General features: G+C 40.5%; 1 protein-coding gene across 5 annotated transcripts in view; it reads left to right on the top strand.

Moving 5' to 3' along the window:
• The first annotated feature begins 6,767 nt into the window (after positions 1-6,767).
• nfatc1.L (nuclear factor of activated T cells 1 L homeolog) overlaps positions 6,768-20,991 on the top strand; it is a 128,953-nt gene continuing 114,729 nt past the window's right edge. Inside the window, 2 exon segments of one of the 5 annotated variants that reach the window (NM_001092450.1) lie at positions 7,288-7,333; positions 15,945-16,034. In NM_001092450.1, coding sequence (NP_001085919.1) covers positions 7,315-7,333; positions 15,945-16,034 — 109 coding nt within the window. In that variant the 5' untranslated portion in view covers positions 7,288-7,314. 5 annotated transcript variants of the gene reach the window in all.

Genomic DNA, 20,991 nt, shown 5'->3' with positions numbered 1-20,991 from the left:
GCTTTATGTCTAGGCCTGATTGATAAAATGAAGATAATATTAATTGCTGGATGGTAAAGCTAAAAAACTATTCTAGCATAAAACCTCTGAAATATAAGCACTGCTTACAGTGGCAGAATAATGCCAAGAAATCTGGAGCATATTTCCAAAGGAAAATAAAAACAATGAAACTGAGCTTCCTGTAAAGTTCACAAGGTGCAAATAATTTCATAACCACAAACTGACATCTTGCTTCACCGGGGACATGGACAGGTATAGTTCTTAAAACTAAAGTATAATAAAACAAGTCAGCCTTACAGAAATAGCTGGCCTTTGCTTTACTAACACTATATTTACTGTATTTATGAATCATGCAGGGATCTTTAGTATATATATAAATTCATTGCAGTCATACATTTTTGGGCATAGACATAAAAATATGTTTTAGTGAAACGTAGTATGGTTAATAAAGATGTAACTCAGACAATATATGATGCAAATGAAGCACTAAACGCTCAGAATGTTGTACAAGGCAGACATTCAGGAAATATTTTGTCTGACCTGGGGAGGGGTGTTACCCAAAGAGTTACCATAATGCTTGCCTTGCTGCACAGCTGTGCATTAGTGATAGCTTGTTTTATTTGCATTATATATGTCTAAGTGCTTCCCTCTGTAATTTGAACTCTGCTTTGAGTTTTTATGGGCAGAGCCACTCCTGCCATGAGGCAGTGAGGGACCTGTTACAAGAGGAGGCAAAATGCCACCTCTTGTAACTTTAGGCTAAGGCCAGATGGTGCAGAAAGTAGAAAAGAGGATTCAACAGTCACATAGTTACATACTAAGGGGCTGATTCACTAACTTCGAGTGAAGGATTCAAAGTAAAAAAACTTTGCATTTTTGTGCTCCTCGACTATCGAATTGGCGTAAATTCGCCTGAGTAGAATGATTCGAATAGATTGAACGCAAAAACGCTGCGACTATTCGCCATTCGATAGTCGAAGTACTGGATCGAGCGCAAAAACGCTGTGACTATTCGCCCATTCGATAGTCGAAGTACTGTCTCTTTTAAAAATATTTCGACTGCCTACTTCGCCACCTAAAACCTACCGAATTGCTTTAAAAGCCTATGGGAAAGTCCCATAGGCTTGTTTTCCAAGTTTTTGATAGAATAAAAAGGAATTCGATCGAATGAAAATCCTTCGAGTGAATATTCGATCGAGCGACTATTCGCCAGCGCGTAAATTCGCTCGAATTGCCTATTCGATTCTATCCGATTCTATTCCCCAGTCGAATTTCGAGGGATTTAACCCCTCGAAATTTGACCCTTGATGAATTTGCCCCCATGTTAGGTTGAAAAAAAGACACACGTCCATCAAGTTTAACCTTTTAACTATTTTAACCTTCCTAACTGCTAGATGATCCAGAGAAAGGCAAAAAAAAAAACCATTTGAAGCCTCTCCAATTTGCCTCAGAGGGGGGAAAAATTCCTTCCTGACTCCAGAATGGCAATCGGACTAGGCCCTGGATCAACTTGTACTATGAGCTATATTCCATAACTCTGTATTCCCTCACTTGCTAAAAACCATCCAACCCCTTCTTAAAGATATCTAATGTATCAGCCTGTACGACTGATTCAGGGAGAGAATTCCACATCTTCACAGCTCTCACTGTAAAAAACCCCTTCCGAATATTTAGGTGGAACCTCCTTTCTTCTACTCGGAATGGGTGACCTCATGTCAGCTGCAAAGACCTACTAGTAAATAAAGCGAAATGCAAATTGTCACACTTCCAGTAGAAATTCCTGCACCTGTCTGCACCCGAGCAGGAACAATGCTTCTGGGTGAATGGCGGAGCAGGAGCAGAAGAGTAGCGGGGCAGCGGCTTCTCTGCTTGCATTTCCACCATCGTCTGGCTCTGGCCTTAAGCATAAAGCAGGAGTTCTGGGGCTGCTACACTACTGGGTGGTTTCTTCTGTTAGATTTATAGCGTTTAGTAAATTAGCTTTTAACAGCTGTAATAGCTAGTCTGCAATCATTTTAATATCCTAAAGAAACCCCATCCTTTATACCTTATTATAGAAATGTAAAGCGACTGTGAGATCAGTTTACTGACATCGGCATTATTATTATTAATATAAAGAATGTTATTATATAGAAAGATAATTACTTTTTTTATTTTTTTGCCATTTGATAAGACACCTACAGGTAACATGCAAGACTATAGGGGGAAGGTGCCAAATAGGCTTCAAGAGTCACCACCATGCTTATTTTTTATATATTGCTAACAGGTTCTGTAGCCCTATATAGCAAGATTATATCAAACAAAAAGATTAAGATTTCTTGCAAGAGTTCATTGTGAACTTAATATAGGACCTGTTATTCAGAATGCTCAGAATCTGGGGTTCTCTGGATAAAGGATCTTCCAGAATTTCTGCTAAAATTCATTTAAACATCAGAGAAACCAAATAGTATTATTTTGCCTCCAAAAAGGATTAATTACTGTATATTCTAGTTGGAATGATCTACAAAATGCAGTCTTATTTTTACAGTGAAAAAGGAAATCCTTTTTAAAAATATATATTATTTGATAAAAATTGAGTCTATGGCCTTTCTGTAATTCAGAGCTTTCTGGATAACGGGTTTCCTGATAATGGATCCCATACTTGTACCATACTTCTATACAACAATTCAGACTTTTTTAAGGTAGGTTTTAGGCTATCCAAGCCAGGCACAGGGACAATTACATTTTGTGCTTGTTTGTGGAAGTGTATTTTTTGGTATTCACAAGAAAAAAGGCAGCTTTGATTAGGTAACATATTAAGGCATTTTAACAACATTTATATCACTGCTGCCAAAAGTTGAGAGAGACCGATTCATCTTTGTAAGAAATGTAGAAGCCGAGCTTAGGGACAGCAAACAAAACCATCTTTGAAATGTACAAATATATGAAATCTGACTCTGATGTGACAGAAAAAAACATTCTACTTGTATACTTATTAAAATGAATTCTAAAAAAAATGGGGTATCGCTTTACGTTTAAGTTTTACTCTTTTAGTAATAGGTTATTTTGTTATATAAAACACAGGGATGCCATAAGAAAAGTTTAGTTTATCATCATTATAATTTATTTTAAAACTTTCACTTTTGGATAGCAGATAGCTCACTTTAGATCAAGTGACAGTGTTGAGCATAGCGAGGGACACTAGTAAGATATAAACAGAATAATAACAAATTTCAGCGCCTGAAATGAAATCCACTAAATCTGTAAGTAATTTAGCAGAATGGGATTTTCCTTTCTCTAGCCTGCCAGTTTCTCTTCTTATCCAAATTTCCACAGCGGGGGAAGCCTATGACTTACCTAATGACTTTAACATGCAGGATTTATTTATATATATAGTTAGATATATTTTCCATTAGAAGTGCCTAGCTTATTGCTGTAGATATTGAATAATAAGGAAGTGGCTCTCTTATTGAGTTAATTGTAAGGCGTATTTACATCAAGGTGCCTTTGGAATCTTTGAGATGCAAAAATAATTAATTGTGTTCTTTAGGAACATCCCTTTTTTTAATTCAAACTGTTTTTAATTTGGGTTGAGTGAATTTGGCTGTGACTGGTACTAGGAATAGGCACCACATCCAAAGATTTGGGCTTTATTAAGGGTGCATGCTCCACTGCTTGGACCTTCGAAATTCAAATCCCTTCTTGCACTGCAGAACTGTTTGATTTAATCTTTACTTTCCTACTGGTTTTCAGGGTTGAATGGGAGTGAAAGTAGAAGTCATGTTTACATATGCTACTGAGTTATAATAAATGTATAATATAACATTCTCATAAAGAACCCAGTGTGTTGGACTATTGTTGAATATAAGATGTGTAATGCCCCTTTATCTGGCAAGGCCAAAGTTTGGCAAAGTGACACTATCATCGCCAATAACCATTTATAGCACTGCTGACACTGCACAAAAACAAAACACTGTACGATATGTACATTTGCATAGCTCCCAACCATCCCAGTGCCACTCCTTGAATGGATGCCGGCTCATTCTTTAAGCCCTACAAACTGACATCACACAGCACTTCTCTGCTATGCCTGACACGGTCAGTTTCTAAGGATTCAGAGATACATTTCTTGCAAATGACTCATCCTGGAGCAGTTTCAACAGCATCAACATGTCCACCTTCTGCTAAAGCCTAAAATCCTGATCCATCAAATATGCCTAATCGAATATCACTGGGCCCATTCCACATGCACATTTTATTTGAGAATTGACCACCATCAGCAGTATGAATGGGAATTCTCAAAGAAACTGTGTCAAAATGGATGCAATTGCCATATTGGTTAAGTAGTCCTAAGAATCTGGTTTTCCAGATGCTCAAAAAAGAGACTGACAAGTTTGTAAAACTAAATATTTTGTCCTAGCCTCAACATGTGTCTGTTTTTGGGTTTCTCCAAAGATTTTCTGAAATGAGCTTAGCGTTTACCCATAAGGTTTTTCGTTACACATTAGATGAGGTTAAAAGAGACTTTCCTTTCCTCCAGGGAGAGAAAATATTTTTTTTGTTTGTAGTGGCTACCAACAGGAGGCTTTCCACTAGAGAACTAACATATGAACACATAGCAGCAGGTCATCAATAATCTCAGTCTATATATCTTCCTAAGGACTCTGGCAGACAGAGGGATTTGTTGCTTGTTTAAATCTGCTCTACTGTGGGCAACAAATCACACCAAAATGCTTTCTCATCATAAATAAAGTAAATCTCCGGTGTGAAAATATATCCAAAGTCACCTGAAGTTTCCCCTACACCACTACCCTTACCAGGACCAGAACTATGGGTAAACAGGTAAGGCATTGGCTGCAATTGGATGGGTGGTGCAATTCTGAAGGTAATATAATCCACAGTTCCAATCAGCTCCCACCTCAATAGGCCCTTGGCACATAATACTGGTTGAAATTCCTGGCAGGATATGTACAGGTGGCTGTAAATAAGAGAAGGGCAGGGTTCACAGCGGAGGTGACATTGGTCGGGCTTGGTTGCCTATATCTCTTGGCCTGGCTCTGTGCCTTACATCTAGTTAATCCATAGGAAAGCAATAATTCCCCATCCAAAGCTAATTCCAATGTGCCTCAGAGAGGAAGGAGCATTTCTGCCATGAAAAAGATAAGAACCTTGCCTTGTGTGACACTTTACCAGGGATGGCAAAAAGCTACAGCTGGTACATTTTTTTTACACTCCTGAGAGTTGCATTGATGAGAACCTGTATAGCTGTGAGATTCCAACACTAAACACATTGGACAGCAGATTTGTACCCAGGGTTTGCAGCCAACAAATTCTCATTAGGCGACGTAGTCACTGAAGATCTAAAAATAAGGTACAACCAGCCTTAGACAATCCAGATGTTACAAAACTATATCTGTAAGCACACTTCCATAAGTTGTGCTGCTGAAAGAAGGTAGTTGTAATACTGCAAGATCTACTCAAAAATAAGCAGTTCCAGTACATTAATCTAAAAGAAGAGAAGAGTAGCAACTGCAATGATAGAGATGGCAGGCACAGCTACTGAGTTTAGGGTCTGAGAATATACAGGTCCCAGAGAGATTTGTTTGTGAATAGTTTGCCTGTTCTCTGTAGGTGAGTAGTGGTTTTATGTGACAGTACAGATGTATATTTTAGTGCAATGCTGTGAGATAAACATTTTCAGCCAATCGGTTTGTTTTCCTCTCTCTACATGCATGAGACCAGGAATTAAGTTGCCACTGATATTGGAGCAAAGCAGACTATTGCTTATATAACCCAATACTGCTTAGCACAGATAAGAAGTTATCAATTAAACTACTGAAGGTGATAAAATACAGGGCCAATATAGAATATTTTGTGCCTCACAGACTACAGCTGATGTCACAGTATAACTTTCACTTAATGCACAGCTCCTGCCTGTCAGTTTTTAGCCAGATTATACAGGCAATTTGCATATATAATAATATTATTACACACCCCTGGCAGTGAGGCAATAAAATTCATGCATCAAATGAATAAAATGTGAATAACGCACGATCTGCACTGAAGAGCTGGCAATCTACGTATGTGCTTATCTGAGCATGGGTATTTTTAGAGCTCTGAAGCTAGAAGAAGAGGCACTCTGTGGCAGATAAACTCATTCCAGCAACTCCACTCAGTGGCACTTGTAGCTGCAGATGAAATTCTTGCAGCTTTTTATTAACAGGGCTCAAAGGGAGAAATGAAGGTGCCTTGTGACAGGTCACCCACCCATTACCCTACTACTCTTCTATAGCAGAGCCAGAGAGCAGTGTCAGACTGGCCCCCAGGGATACCAGGAAAACTCCCGGTGGGCCCAGGTATTAGTGGGCCCTCCTGCTTCAAAACATTTGGCTTATTTCATAGCCATTACCCATTTCTTTGAGAACAAAGAGACTAAATTGAATAATAGATTATAGCATGTATAGAAAAGAGACTAGCAGAATAGAGGTTGAGTGAGGAGAGGAATTATAATAGTACTGAGAGTGAGCCCCTGATCCAAGGTTTTTTGGTGGGCCCCGGGTCTAAGGTTTTTGGGTGGGCCCCTGGTGTCCCAGTCCGACACTGGCAGTGACACAGCCCCAGCAGCAGCAGCACTCAGTCTCATACAGCTTCTAACAGGCAGAAGAGCAGTAGCAGGTCCAGAGACGTCACTGCCCTATGGGCGGGGGGAGGTGCAGAAAGAAGGGAAGGGGGAGGAGGAAGGTAATATGTGTGTGTAGGGGGTGTTTTCCAGCTTTAAAAAGGCAGCAGGTCTGCGTCAGAGAGAGACTTTGAGACTACTTAACTCCCAGCTTAACACAAACAGCTAGAAAGAGGAAAAGAGAAGTCACACACTCCCTAAACCCCTCACTCAACTGCCCATAAGTGCGAGCAGCACAGCCAGACACTCTATCCACTGACTGACACACACATGCGCCTGTGCTCCTGTCAGAGGGCAGCGCCACCTCCACTACACACTGCCTAACCCTTCTCTGTCTCACACACACTCTCTCATTAGCTGCACATCTATTGCTGACAAAGTGCTCCGCTCTATTGCGGGACACTGCCTTCCAATTCCAAACTTAAAAAAAGTAGTCTAGTAGTGTGTAACACAGTTCCAGTGACTGTAGCTTAGCCACACGCCTCAGCCCACTGCTATACACAGCCAGCAAACGAACTGCTCGGATCGCCGAGTGAATGCCACGCACTAGTGTAGCGGCGGCGGCGGCGGTTCCTTCCAGTCTTCCCTTCGGTCCGCTCTACCCCGCCTGCGTCACAGACACTACTGTGGATTTCCAGCCCTTCTTCCCATTCATCATGAAGTCAGCGGAGGAAGGTAATGTGTCCCCTGGATCCCCGGGCCATGTGTATGGGGTGTCAGTGTATCTGTGGCTGCTTGTGGGTTAACTGATCCTTCATCACAATTACGAACTGCTGGGAAAAGTAGCTTGAAGTTGAATTGAAGGCGCAATGTATATAGTATTATCAATGTAACCTTCTCTTTAATAATACTGCGAGTCTGTAGAAATAGTCTTACATTGCTTTGTGACTAACAGGGGTGACATTCATAGTGACCAGTGACCTTCCAGCTGGTGGCACTGGGCTGCCACTGATAGTAGTAGTGTTTTATATGGTATTGCTATTTATTTGGCATTACAAGACTTAAGCTGATACCTGCCCCACCGTTGCTTGCTCTAGCATGGATGCAGTTAGTAAGTGTAAGTGTGACAATGACTAGTTACTCAGCCTCACCCTCCCGACCCCAGTTGGCAGGTGATGTTATTGGTGTCGTTTAGTGTGAGAAATAGAAATAAACCCATATATATATATATATATAATATATATATATATATATATATATATATAATATATATATATATATATATATATATATATATATATATATATATAGTCGTTTAAAAATTAAAGTGACTTAGATGAGGTTGATTAGTGAGGAACAGGTGCAAATCAGAGCACAAAGCCAACATAAAGAGCAGGGTTGCATAGAGATTTCTCTTGGTTTTCTTGATCTCTTTTCTCTCTTTTTGCTCCAGGAAATGTGCCCTGATTTGTGTAGCTTATCGCACAATAGTTTCTTCCCTTTGGTGGAGTGGAGGGGGGGGGGGGAGCTGGCATTATGTGTGGGAGACTTCTGCCAGTACTTGGCATAAAGGTCCATGATGAGTATTATGTTTATGCCGAGCTGCTCTTGAACTACCATTCCCAACGCGATCTGCCAATGGAGCTTACAGTTAGTGAGTAGCTGGAAGGCTACAGGCTGAGCTGTTTTTCCTAAGGATCCCTTGGTGTTAGGGAAGTTCCCAGAGTCTGGCTGATACATTAAACTTTAGATGCTGATTATATTTAGCACAGAGCTGGCCTTTCAGACATGATACCGGCCAGTAGCAGCAGCAGAGTAAATCATGATGAAACAGTAAATAGCACTGTTTGGGCGCACCCATAATTAAAACCATTCGCAAAACCTTTAAGTCCAAAATAGATTGGAGAATTGCGGCCAATTATGGAATTCCATATTTTTTTTCAGGTTAAATACTTTAGCTCCTCTATCATTTTCAGGGGAAGGATTTGTTTGAAGCTGGTTATTTGGCTTGTGTACACGTGTCAAAAGGGAAGAGAAATGTAATCCTCAAAGCTGGGGTGTAACGGCACAGGCAACGAGAAGTCTACTGTAAATGTCTCCTGGTAGACAGGCATGTGTCCAAATGGGCGAAAATATACCAATCGGAGCTGTACAAAGCTGCTAGGATTCTAATTCAAGAAAAAAAGTTATTCGGTGAATGTGGCCTTTAACGCGGGCAGCGCGCTGTCACCTAGAAAAGCCCCACAGCGGGCCAATGTTTAGATCACATGGCTATTGCACCGGGAACTTTCACCTTGCCCAGGGCACTGAATGCCACTTCTGAATTGATAATGGTATGGTAGTTATGTTTGTAACCCATACCAGGATATTCAACGCATGGCACCTGCAGTGTATGGCCTCCTGGACCCACCTGGGCATTCTGCTTTTTATGCCTTGTAGATTCCTTAGCAATCTGTAGAATGCTGTAGAATCTCAGAAGGGTGGTGGCAAGTTGTCCACTTTAGAGCAGCTACAGTAATATAGCCAACATTTCTCTGTACTTCATTTTTTTTTTGCTCGGGGGATCAACGTGCTAAAAAGTGGAGTTGTTTCATCAGATCAAAGAATTTACCTGGCACTCCCACGTGGCATTAAAATCTGGTTTGGCAAAGAGTCAGTGAGTTTACCAGTCCAACTTGCCATGGGAATTGCCACGAGCTTGCTGAAATGATTAGCTGGGCAGACAAAGTCCCAGGGCTTGTGTACCTTGATTTTCCAAAAGCACAAATTACTGTTCAAATCTTCAATGAGCTCTGCATTTATGTATGCATGAGTTTCACAATGTTTAGGTACCACCACAGACTTGCACTTTAGCTTCCTAAACCACAAAATGCCATGTTTAAGATTTGTCCAGATAGTCACTTGTCCAGATCCCATGGATCACTGAGAACTCAACTACTGCTCTTATCTATTTACAGAACCACCTAGATCATGGTAATCCACGTTTTAATAAGATGCCAAATGGCACAGCGCTATGTAATTTAACGCGCTACGATATCACGGTACCAGCGACACCTGGAAACTGTATTTCCTATGCATGATATGATGGCCAATACCGCGCTTTTTACCACTATATCGCTGCGTTCTGTCTTTTGCTTACCCCCCTCTGGCACATAGGGATAGGCAGCATGGCTTGTAAATACGTTAAAGTGGCTAACTAGAAAGGAAACGTTATGGGCAATTTTTTGTAATTTATCTTAATCCTACCCTCCGCCATTAAATCCTTTCAATGGTAATCTGAGAAAATCTGAGAAATTTAGCCCAGACATCAGACCAGACATCAATAATGCCCCGCCTGAACAACCAGCTTGCCCTTCATTACAGGACAGGAAACGAATATTGGGCGAATACTTAATACCCTTAATCACAAGTTTCATTTTCTAAGGGGATGTGAACCCAAAAATAAAATGTTGCCAAATCAAAGAAATATATAATTCGAAGCCACTTCCCAATATACAGGCATAAAACATTTTAAAATAATAATGTAATTGCTGCTGAAGGCATTTTCTGTTTGTCCCTTGATAGCTCTGACTCCTGAAACAATGTAGCAGATGACAGAACTTTCTTGGCTGGCTACATTGTTTGAAATGTTAAAACCAGGGGTACAGAGAGGGACAGACAAATACTGGTTTCAGTTGCAGTTTTAAGTATACTTTGTAAACTACTCAAGATGTGTCATTAACATATATTCGATATGTTGTTTAGAACTGTATGTTCTTTATTTGTTTAATTCCCCTACTTTTTGGCCATCCCTGTACTGTTTGGGGGAGATGTGTATGATCTGCGATGGGGGTCCAGTATGCAGTAATAACTGTGTTTAATAGCAGTGGAGGGCCACTGTAATTTCCCTTTGCATATTAAAATGAAAGTATTAATTTGCCAGGGATAGTGACTGCCTTGTTAGCCAGTACACAGAAGTGCCAAAGCAGGAGGCAGGGGGAATGAAAGCAAGCATTATCTCTTGTAAGAAACTCAGAACGTGGTTTTCTATATTTCTGCGGTTTATTAGAGTGGGCCAATATACACTAACATTTACTGGGATGTTTAGAGAACTGTTACTGTTGATATTTAGATGAAAAGGGTATGATGCAGGGGGCATGAAAGCAGGCCGGCTACCTCCTCTCATTTATCATGGAAGCACAGGCAGGTCTAAGCTCAGGAATAGTCATTTGTGGCTTTACAGTAGCCGCTGAACTGCACACGCCGCCACCCACGGACAATAGGAGCAGACAGTTGTAGTTTGACAGAAGCTGACAGTTGCACACGAGCTGGAGAGCCACAGGCAGTTTTTCTACTTCTCTGGTTAATGTCGTTTGCCAGTGCATTCATTTGTGTGCATAACCGAGATTTGAATATTATTGCATAGCAATATAACAAGGAGTAAGAGGAGGAATAGTGCCATGACTTGTTCGTGCTGCTCCAGCTAGTGGACCAAGTTATTCTATGATAAGTGGCGGCTGTGCGAATAGGAGTTATCACTAGTGGGTGCTGCAAGTAAACACAAACACTTGCAGCAGGGGACACAACAGTTACCCATCATCCCTGTGTCAGTCTGAAGCTCTGGCTCACTCTGTGTTCAAGTTGGAGCCTCCTCTGGCAAATGGATTTATTTGCTGGCGACAAGTCGCGTGTTTGCCACATGCACTGCGCCCAGTCACTTTAATGATGTATCGACCAGGCAAAGCAGTGTGACAGGCGTCTGATTCCCATTCACAAGTCTGCAGGGCACAGCAGGACCGTTTGGCACCCTGATGATAACCTCATTATAAGCGCTGTGACAATCCCGCGGAGACAGGGCAGTCTGGAGAGAGGAGAGATTAGGCCCCGGGGGTTGGGAGAGGGAATTAGCCTGATCCTCCAGCAGAGCCGGCAGTGTACTGTGTATATGTATACATTACAGACCCGGAAACAAGCGCGCACACAGGAATGGGGGCTGTTATCCCTCCGCCAAAACCTGGAGTATCAGCCACAAGCAACGGGCTCAGGATGTGCCCAAGCCATGCCAGCCTGTCACCCCACAGAAAGCACAGGGGACACCTAATGCATCATCACCGATGAAGCCATGATTGTTGCCTTTAGACATGAGGGGCAGCGCGATGATGCCAGAGAGATGCCCATAGGCAGCAGAGCCAACATTCTATAGTACTATAGAGCCGGCTGCTGCTGAAGTCCTGGGCCAGAGACTGCCAGGCAAGTGACCGTTAGAGGCAGGGGAGGATTAAGAGAGTGGCAGCAGGCAGACACCCGATAGGTGAGGAGAAGGGGGAGGGAGGAGCGGCTGCTGGCACTGCCAGTCACAAGAGCGGAGACACAACGAGACCTCCAGTGGAGCAGCTTTGAAGTTGACTTTATTTAAACAGAGGAGGAAGCCTCGGTAGTGACAGAGCAGGGGGAGGGGCTGGAGCTTGAGCTTCAGCGGCAGCAGCAGCAACAGGTCTCTGAGATGAGGCGGAGCTGCGGGACACGCTCCCTGGCCTGACTGTCAGTCTGACACACTCACACACAGCGGCACGGGGGGGACAAGCGAGTCTCAGGCATGAGCGCCCCAAGAGAAGAGCCCGAGCTGGACTTCGACTATCTGTTCGAGTACGAGTACAACAAGGGCGAGCACCTGGGCGGGGACAGAGGTGAGTTCTGTGGGGGAGGGACTGAGCGGACACTTTCCACACGGGGTGATTCCGAGGCAACAGTAACCTTCCGCCAACTTGTGCCGCTATGGCAGAGCGCTGTCATTCCTCTAGTGCAGGGATCCCCAACCTTTTGTACCTGTGAGCAACATCGAGATGTTAAAGGAGTTGGGGAGCAACACAAGCATGAAAAATGTTCTTGGGGTGCCAAATAAGTGCTGTGATTGGCCATTTGGTAGCCCCTATGTGGATTGTCAACCTACATTGAGACTTTGTTGGGCAGTACATCTGGTTATTATTCAACCAAAACTTGCCTCCAAGCCTGGAATTCAAAAATAAGCACCTGCTTTGGGGTTACTGGGAGCAACATCCAAGGGGTTGGAGAGCAACATGTTGCTCACGAGCTACTGGTTGGGGATCACTGCTCTAGTGAGTGGGACGCTAATAATGCCGGTGCGCGCACATATTTCCTGCTCCGTGCGTTCCACATCCTGTTCCCCGCGCTCTAACCATAATACAAACATTCGCTCGTCTCCAACCTGCAGCGCTCCAGCTGTTGTGCCTCTTCTCCACTCCCAGCATTCTTTGCGGATCCCGGTGGGATGTTCTGTTTTTGGACCTTTCAACAAGAAGCCGCTGATTAGAGATCGCTAAATATCAAGGGGATATATATTTATTTAAACTTGTGGCTCTCCAGTTCCTAATAAGCGACAGCTCCCGTTATCCTTTAGTAGCGGCCCCAGTATGGCGGTGAAAGTTATAGTTTGACAACAACAGCTGGAGAGCCTGTGATGTGTGAGTTACAGCATGTGCAGGGCATTGTCATGGGGAGGAACGTCACGTCTCTCTTACACTGGAGACTTCTCTCCAAGGACCAATAGGCGTGCACTTCTCTTCTCCCGGGACATAATAATCACACGGCTAACCCTTTAGCTGACAGCTTGCCCATGAGCCACTGGCTGCTTTCTGCAATATTCACTGTAAACTTTTTGTTTTGTTTCTCTGGGCTGGTTGGGTCGGGTTATAATAATAATAAAAGTGGCAAAGCCTGTGTGCTAAAATTCAATTAATTCACTTTACAGTATTCATGTAAACCCTACAGCCATACAATTACAGGATCAAGAAATAGCTGGTTCTTTATGCATAGACACTGCACCTCAATAGCCTAAATATATATCTAACAAACATTTAGAAAAAATATTCAACCATTCATATTAATGTATAGAGCAGCATTTCTCAACCACAGGTAGGGTTGCCACCTGGCCAGTATTTTACCAGCCTGACCGGTAAAAATGATACTTTGACCCCAATGTTATTAATAGGAAAAAAAATCTAATTATATCGGAAGGCCGGAATTTGTTTCCAAAAAAGGTGGCGACCCTAACCACAGGACTTTGCACCCATGGAATCTTATACAATAATAAACTCATGACTTAATATTTATCTTTAAGGGGCAATTTGTAGCACTATTTAGAGTAATCCCCTAACCTTTAGAGCAGGGATCCCCAACCTTTTTTACCCGTCAGCCACATTCAAATGTAAAAAGAGTTGGGGAACAACACAAGCATGAAAAAAGTTGCTGGGGACGCCAAATAAAGTATATAATTGGATATTTAGTAGCCCTATGTAGACTGTCAGCCTACAGAAGGCTCTGTTTGGCCATAAATCTGTTTTTTATGCTACCAAACTTTGCCTCCAAGCCAGGAATTCAAAAATAAACACCTGCTTTGAGACCACTGGGAGCAACATTCAAGGGGTTGGTGAGCAACATGTTGCTCACTAGCCACTGGTTGGGGATAGAGTTGCCACCTGGCTGGTAAAAATTATGGCTGATCCCAATGTTATTAATAGGGGAAAAAAGATAAATATATAGGAAAGCCGGTATTTTTTCCAGAAAAGGTGGCAACCCTAGTTGGGGATCACTGCTGAGTGTAGAGTAGAAGAGGCTCTACAGTAGTGACAGTACAGCCAGCAGTGGGGGCCATTACTAAAGTACAGTTATAATATATTGTGAAGCACGGATCATTTTCCTCAGAGTTTGATACATTTTGTATTCTGACCCATTGCTGTCTGCAGTCTAAAGGCATAGGCAACAGATGATGCTGAAAGCTAAACAACTTGTTAGTGTATCCTGGCAGTTGCACGTTTGTGCCAACTCAAGGGCAAATGGAAACGGTAGCATTTACACACAGGATTACAACTTTGCGTAGGTTTGGAATAGTTATTAAGAAAAGTGAAAAGGTTTCTTGGTCAACTGGTTTATTATTCAGTGTGTTTTAATCTACAATTTAAATGGTGCCTTTCCATGTTGGTGCCAACTTAACGGCCCAACAACATTAAACAATTAAAAAGCATTATAAAACCATACAAAACTTTGGAATAGAGGTCCTGTTTTGTATAAGTGCCTTTCTCTTCTATTTGTGTATAGACAGCCACAAATGACATTTGACCCCAATATCACTTTGTTGTTTGGTAAACAGTTCTATTCTAAATAGCTTGTCAGCTATCTGAACTACAAATAGAGCCCTGGAGCTCGTCATTGCCCTGCAAATGATTTCTATATCAGATGTTATAGCCTTTTAATAGACAACATTTTTCTAAGTACAACTAGGCTTAATTCATATCACAAGGCTTAAGTAGCTCTAAGTGACTCTATAGCAGTTCCAGATATCTCACATTACATTATCATAAGTTAAAGGCAATATCAGCATGTCTCTGGGACAAAGCTTTTGCTTATATAACTGCCCTGAATAAGACATTTGAGTGAATGTCTTGCAGTGGATTTAATGAGATAAACCATAGTCAGAAATGCACTTCCACTGAGTGATCCCAGTTGGCCTATAGGCTTGTTGGTCAAATCAGTGGCAGCCAGCTGTGGACCTGCATAACAGTTACTCGGATATCCCAGCTTTTAGCATGCATTCTAGTTACGTTTTTATGAAACCTTTAGATTATTTTTTACTGATCCATAAGGGTAATATCACAGAGATCATTTGATTGCCACCGAACAAAGCAGAATGCCCTGTTACGGTGACTGATAAGTATGCTGCCCTATTGCACTCTGCTTTTGAGACTGTTCACAGGTATTCAGTTAAGATAATTACTATTATCTGTTTATTTGCTGAGTCTGTGTAGTCTTTTGTACATTACATTATGTATAAACATTGTATGTGATTGCAGGTAAAAATACCTGGTTAGGGTCTGGCCCCACGGACAGATTCAGGGAGATTAGTCGCCAGACAACAAATCACCTCTTCTTCATGGCATCTAATCTCCCCGATCTGCCTTCCCCTGCTTTCGCCGGCTAAAATGAAAATCGCCGATTTCTGCTTCTAAATACCTTTATTATGTTTATAAAGCCACATGTTTCAGGTTTGCCCACTTTATAATATCAGTTTCCTATTGGGTTCTTTAAGTTTCATGATATAACCATTTTAATATAATTTGACCCTTTAAATGTTTTTTAAAACAGATTAAGGACACACAACCTGGAAGAAGTCATGCAGTACTGGTTTATATGAATGTTTAAACTAAAAAAAAGTTGTGAACGGCTGTAATACTGTTATATTTTAGGAGTGCTCTTTTATAAAGCCATTGCCCTTTCTATGTAGCTGAATGCATTCCATCTTACTGGTTAATAGTATGACCTTTGGCTAATGTCAGTTATTTGTGTTTCAAAGGCCTGGTAAATGACTTACTACATCTACATGCATTTATTTGGGGCATCCGAAGCAGAAGCTTCTGGATAGACAAAGTTAGTGGAATCGCAAGTTAGTAGAACTGCCTTCTGCTTGTGTTTTTTTTTCTTTCATTTATTATCAGTAAAACTACTAAACATCTAGAATAGACTTGTTTCCATCATGATACAGTAAAAAAATTGTGTACATACTTTCCAAGTTATTGTACAGATGAGACTTGTGTATGTGCTTGCACACCCCCCTGTGCATATCACTACCTAATCCAGCAGCAAAAGAAAGTGAGAAAATTCCAAAAGGTTTGAAACTAAGAGAAAGTATGCTCCATGCCCCTGGCACATGCCTCTTCAGCCTACCCATAGTTCCCACCCTGCCTTTTACCCCAGCACTATGTAGTACGGAGCTTAGTGGTGCAGTGGTTAACAATGCTGCCTTCTAGCTTTCATTACAGCCAGGTCACTACTTGCAAGGAGTTTTTATGTCCTCCCAGTGCTTTCATGAGTCCTCCCACACTAATCATATGTATATGCACGTGATAAGATCTAGGATTGTAAGCACCACTAGTACTGGGACTCAATTGAATGATATATAAGTTATCTAAATTGTTGCAGAATATGTCAGCACTATGTCACACGAGTATATAGTTTTTTGCAATATGCTGATCTTTTCTGTCTTACTGATCACATATATATGTTAGATTCCATACCCACTCCCTCTTTTACTAATAATTCAGATGCCAAACACCAGCTCAAGGATAAAAGTAGCACATGTTTGTTAAAGAGATACGGACCCCTGATATTTTGTTCGCTATATATATATAATTATAATAGTATTTGCCTAATGCTTTTACATTACCAATCTGATCCCCCATGTTCATCAGTAAGGGTGCTATATACAAGGTAGTCAGCACAGCCTCCTGGCTTTTTCTTTCTTGTGGTGCAAGTTATCCAGTGGCCACTTTTCCACGGGTATACACTTTGTAGTACAAGACGAAACAGCACCACCTTCTTTTTAAAAATTAAAATGCCTTTATTGGGCATTACAGCAACGTTTCGGGTCACACCTGACCCTTTGTCAAGCTTAACTGACATTTTACAACACACCTATTTATACCCCCACCTCTCCACCTAGTGGTTGATACATAACATGTGATAGGTAACATATTAACCTTTTCAAATATCCAACAATGTTTCCAACAAATTAACCTTTTTAAATATCCAACAATGTTTCCAATAATGCAAAAGATAACACGATTCATGTGTAGCAAATCTGTGAAGAAATGTAAAGTTGAGACATGAAAAATGTTAAAATATTTTATATAAAGATTGTTTTATCTAAAAATAGGTTTCAGATCATATTCTTTATTTAAACCTAGAGGGGCTAATGTTTCGAGTTTCCTAATCAGTAAGGGTGCTGCCATATATGTGCAGAAGTAATCGGTTAGCATTAGACGCTATCACTTACAGGTTGAGAGGAAACAGCCAGGTTGGCAAAACAGTAATGTTTTGGTATTTCAGAGTAACAATTACTTATAAAAGCAAACCTATCAGTGAAAAACGACCAACAAGACCTATATGTAACTTTTATATTTTGAGTAGTATTTTATCAGTGTCAGTGATACTTTAATTTTCCCAGTACTTGACAGTACTTTTTTCCAATGTTTGGACGTTTTTTTGCAAACTGTCAAAAAATGCTGCTGTTTACAATATATTAATTTAAGATGAACTGTCATTGTAAAGCCTCTAATCCTCTGACAGGATTGTTTTTGGGCTAGCAATACAGGGGTTTGTTCCATGTGCAGGAGGCCTCTCCATACAGTGCCTGCCTGTCAGCTGAAAAGGGAACGAGCAGCTTCCTCCAATCTACCACTGCTTTCTATTTGCCAGTAGACTTCTGCCCTTAGCGATTGGGTCATGTCAGGATATGATAATGACCAAATAGTCTCAGTAAGATATAAAGAGTAACTGTTTTTCTAGTTAATTTTCAAAATACATGGTGTTTTTGCAAATACTGACATCTTACTTCCTTCTTGAGCTTACTTATACCCCTCATTACTTTCTGAATTTCTAATAAGATACTTTATCTTGTATTTAGCATTTGAATCATTGTTGCAATTCTGCTCATAACTGGATGCTGATTTAGGTCACCAAATGGCATGTGGCTTAGTAGTTGTTCCACAGTGGGATGCTGCCATCTGCCATTAAACACCCCTGGCAGGCTGAGGACCGCATGTACTGAATGGAAGGAACTCCTGGCGCACAAGACTTGAAATGTATTTTCACAAAGCTACAACTCTAATTATAGTCTATTTACAGGGCATCCACACTGCGGCCTTCTTCTCTTTTTGTAAATCGACGAGAAGACAAATATACTGCTTAAAGCTGTTCGATTGCCAGGACGTGTCTGTTTGGAATGTAAATCCAATATATGCTGTATATGTAAAAATACAAAAAAAAACCATATGATTACAAAGGAACTCATGAAAACAAGGTTATAAGATGGCTTACCACAATAATGTGATTTCCACATTGGCCAGTTCTGTTGCTGTTACAATTTGGCTTCATAAAGATGACTTGGCACATTATTGGGATAGTAAAGAGAAAGTAATATTTAGTATCTTATAGTGTCTATTCTAAGAAGCTTTTCAATTTCTCATTGTCATTATTATGGTTTTTTAAATATTAGCATTCCTGTTACTGAAAATGCAATCTAGTTATCAGGTTTGCTGCCCCCAAGACCACAAAACATATCTACTTTGAAGGTTTTATTATTTTTCTTCATTTTAATGGCTTATCTTTTTTTCTGGCCCTCTGTTATCATCTTCTAACATTCTGACCCTAGCAGCAGAAATATTTCATAACCTACAAAAAAAAAAAAAAATGAATGCTAATTGCAAATTGGCTTAAAATACTACAGTCTACATCTTATTGAAATGTACCATTCAGGTTGCTGTCCTTTGAAAAACCCCAATTTTATAATTTATTTAAAACTCTGCTGTGGCTTTATTATTATTTTTTATTCTGTAGTTGCTTATGAAAGATACTTTATTTAGAAATTTAGAAATGCAGGATTCGGATTTGGCCAAATCCTAGTGCCTGGTCTAACCAGATACTTAAAATGAAAGTGATTTCTTGTGACACAAATAGGGAAATTGTGATTTTCCTTTTTGCCCTTCCCTGTTCTACATTAGGGTTCGGATTTGACTCAGGATTCGGTTGAAAGATTCGGGATTAATGCATAACGTCCTATGTATTCTAGTGCTCCTTTTTCCATTAATTAAAATGAAATAAAATTAGGTTTCTGCAAGGGAGCTGGCCAGTTTAGGAACCACCAACTGAAAATAGCCCCTGCATCTGTACTTCCTAATTTTACTTTTTTATTGTAGTGTAGCTATCATTGAAAGCGAGGTTTGCACTGAGAGCGAGGCTTTCATTCTGGGCTGTCTTTGTTGGCAGTAGTTTGCTTTAAGAGATTATTAGAAATGAATGAACATTTATTCAGAAAGCACAACAATGCTTACGTCACCAAGCTTTTGAAGAGATAAAAGATAGTGTAACTTTGGGTCAGCTCACCTTACAATGTGTGTGGGCAGTCACAGCATATCAACTTATGTAATACTACACCTTATAAATCTTTTATCTCTCCATATTAAAAGCAAATATTTAGGTTTGAGGATTATTGAGTTGTGCAAACAGAAATATTTCTTACAAGCACAGATGCACAGTAGTGAAATAGTTGTTGCACTGGATACTCTAGCTGCATAGCTACTAGAGGTAAATATTAGGAAACCATCTCCATTTCAGCTGGATGCCTTTTTAACATATAATCCAAACTCTAGCTAAAGGTTCCGTTCATAAACTATACAGATCTCCATGCAAAATTGAAAAGCAGCAATCAATTCTGCTTGAATTAATTTGCTTTAAACAACCAATAAGTTTTTCATTTTGGAGAATTCTGGGTAGCTCATTATTGAAATGCTTATTTGGATAAGGGAACTTTATTGTTGATGTCTCAATTTCTCCATCTGGAACATTTTGATTCATAACCATTAATTTGTCACATCTGTCACATAAAGAATAGTCAATAGCAAATACTTTTTCATATATCCAATTACAGTAATTCAATAAATTTAGTGCAGACTTTAGAGTTCCATTGTATGAGACAATGCATTCATTCCGGCAGCAGGCCAGTTCCCAGCAGAATTTAACAACATTTGTATACTTTTATTTCAGATTATTTGACAATTTTGTAAAACAATAATGCATATAATGCATACTGGCACATATTTCTAGATCAGGAGTTCTTTTCTATTCTGTGACTGCCATCACACCACAGTCAAACTTTGGTGGCTGTATACTAAATGTCCAGCCACTGCTGCAGCCACAGCAAAACTCTTTTGCATGAGTGTACTGTGGAGGCTCACTGAGAGTTCAAGTAAAACTGGGGGCTATAGGTGGGGAATTATGTATCTAAAGAAAGCAGACTAAATCATGTTACATCACTACAACTAAAAATTTTAACGGCATAGCCTTAATGCCTCCCAACATTGAATGGCATGATAACAGAACTGGTGACCAAACTTGAAAACCACCATCTTTTATATTTTTATGTCAAGATACATTTGTAAACTATGGTATTTAGCCATATAACAGGGTTTGGCAAGTTCTTTTATTACAGTAGTACTTATCTCTTTAAGAGGTAGTCCAGACTCACTTTGTAATGTGCACTATGGTATTCTAAGGAAAGGAAATTCATTTTCATTAGCCATTAAATTATTTAACATTTTGTTTTACAGATTTTCTGTTTGCAAAGGTCCCAGTTACCCTACCAACCAGGCAGTTGTCTCGAAGCCAGAAAGGAATAGGATAGGACTTCTATAGAATGTTAAAGGAACAGTAACATCAAAACATAAAAGTGTAGCGTTGCCCTGCACTGGGAAAACTGCTGTGTTTGCTTCAGAAACACTACTATTGTTTATATAAATAAGTGGTTGTGTAGCAATGGGGGCAGCCATTCAAATGAGAAAAGTCTC

Source organism: Xenopus laevis, chromosome 6L (genome assembly GCF_017654675.1).
Source record: "Xenopus laevis strain J_2021 chromosome 6L, Xenopus_laevis_v10.1, whole genome shotgun sequence".
In the NCBI taxonomy this organism is placed as follows: Eukaryota; Metazoa; Chordata; class Amphibia; order Anura; family Pipidae; genus Xenopus; species Xenopus laevis.
This window is presented reverse-complemented; position numbering and strand designations above follow the sequence as displayed.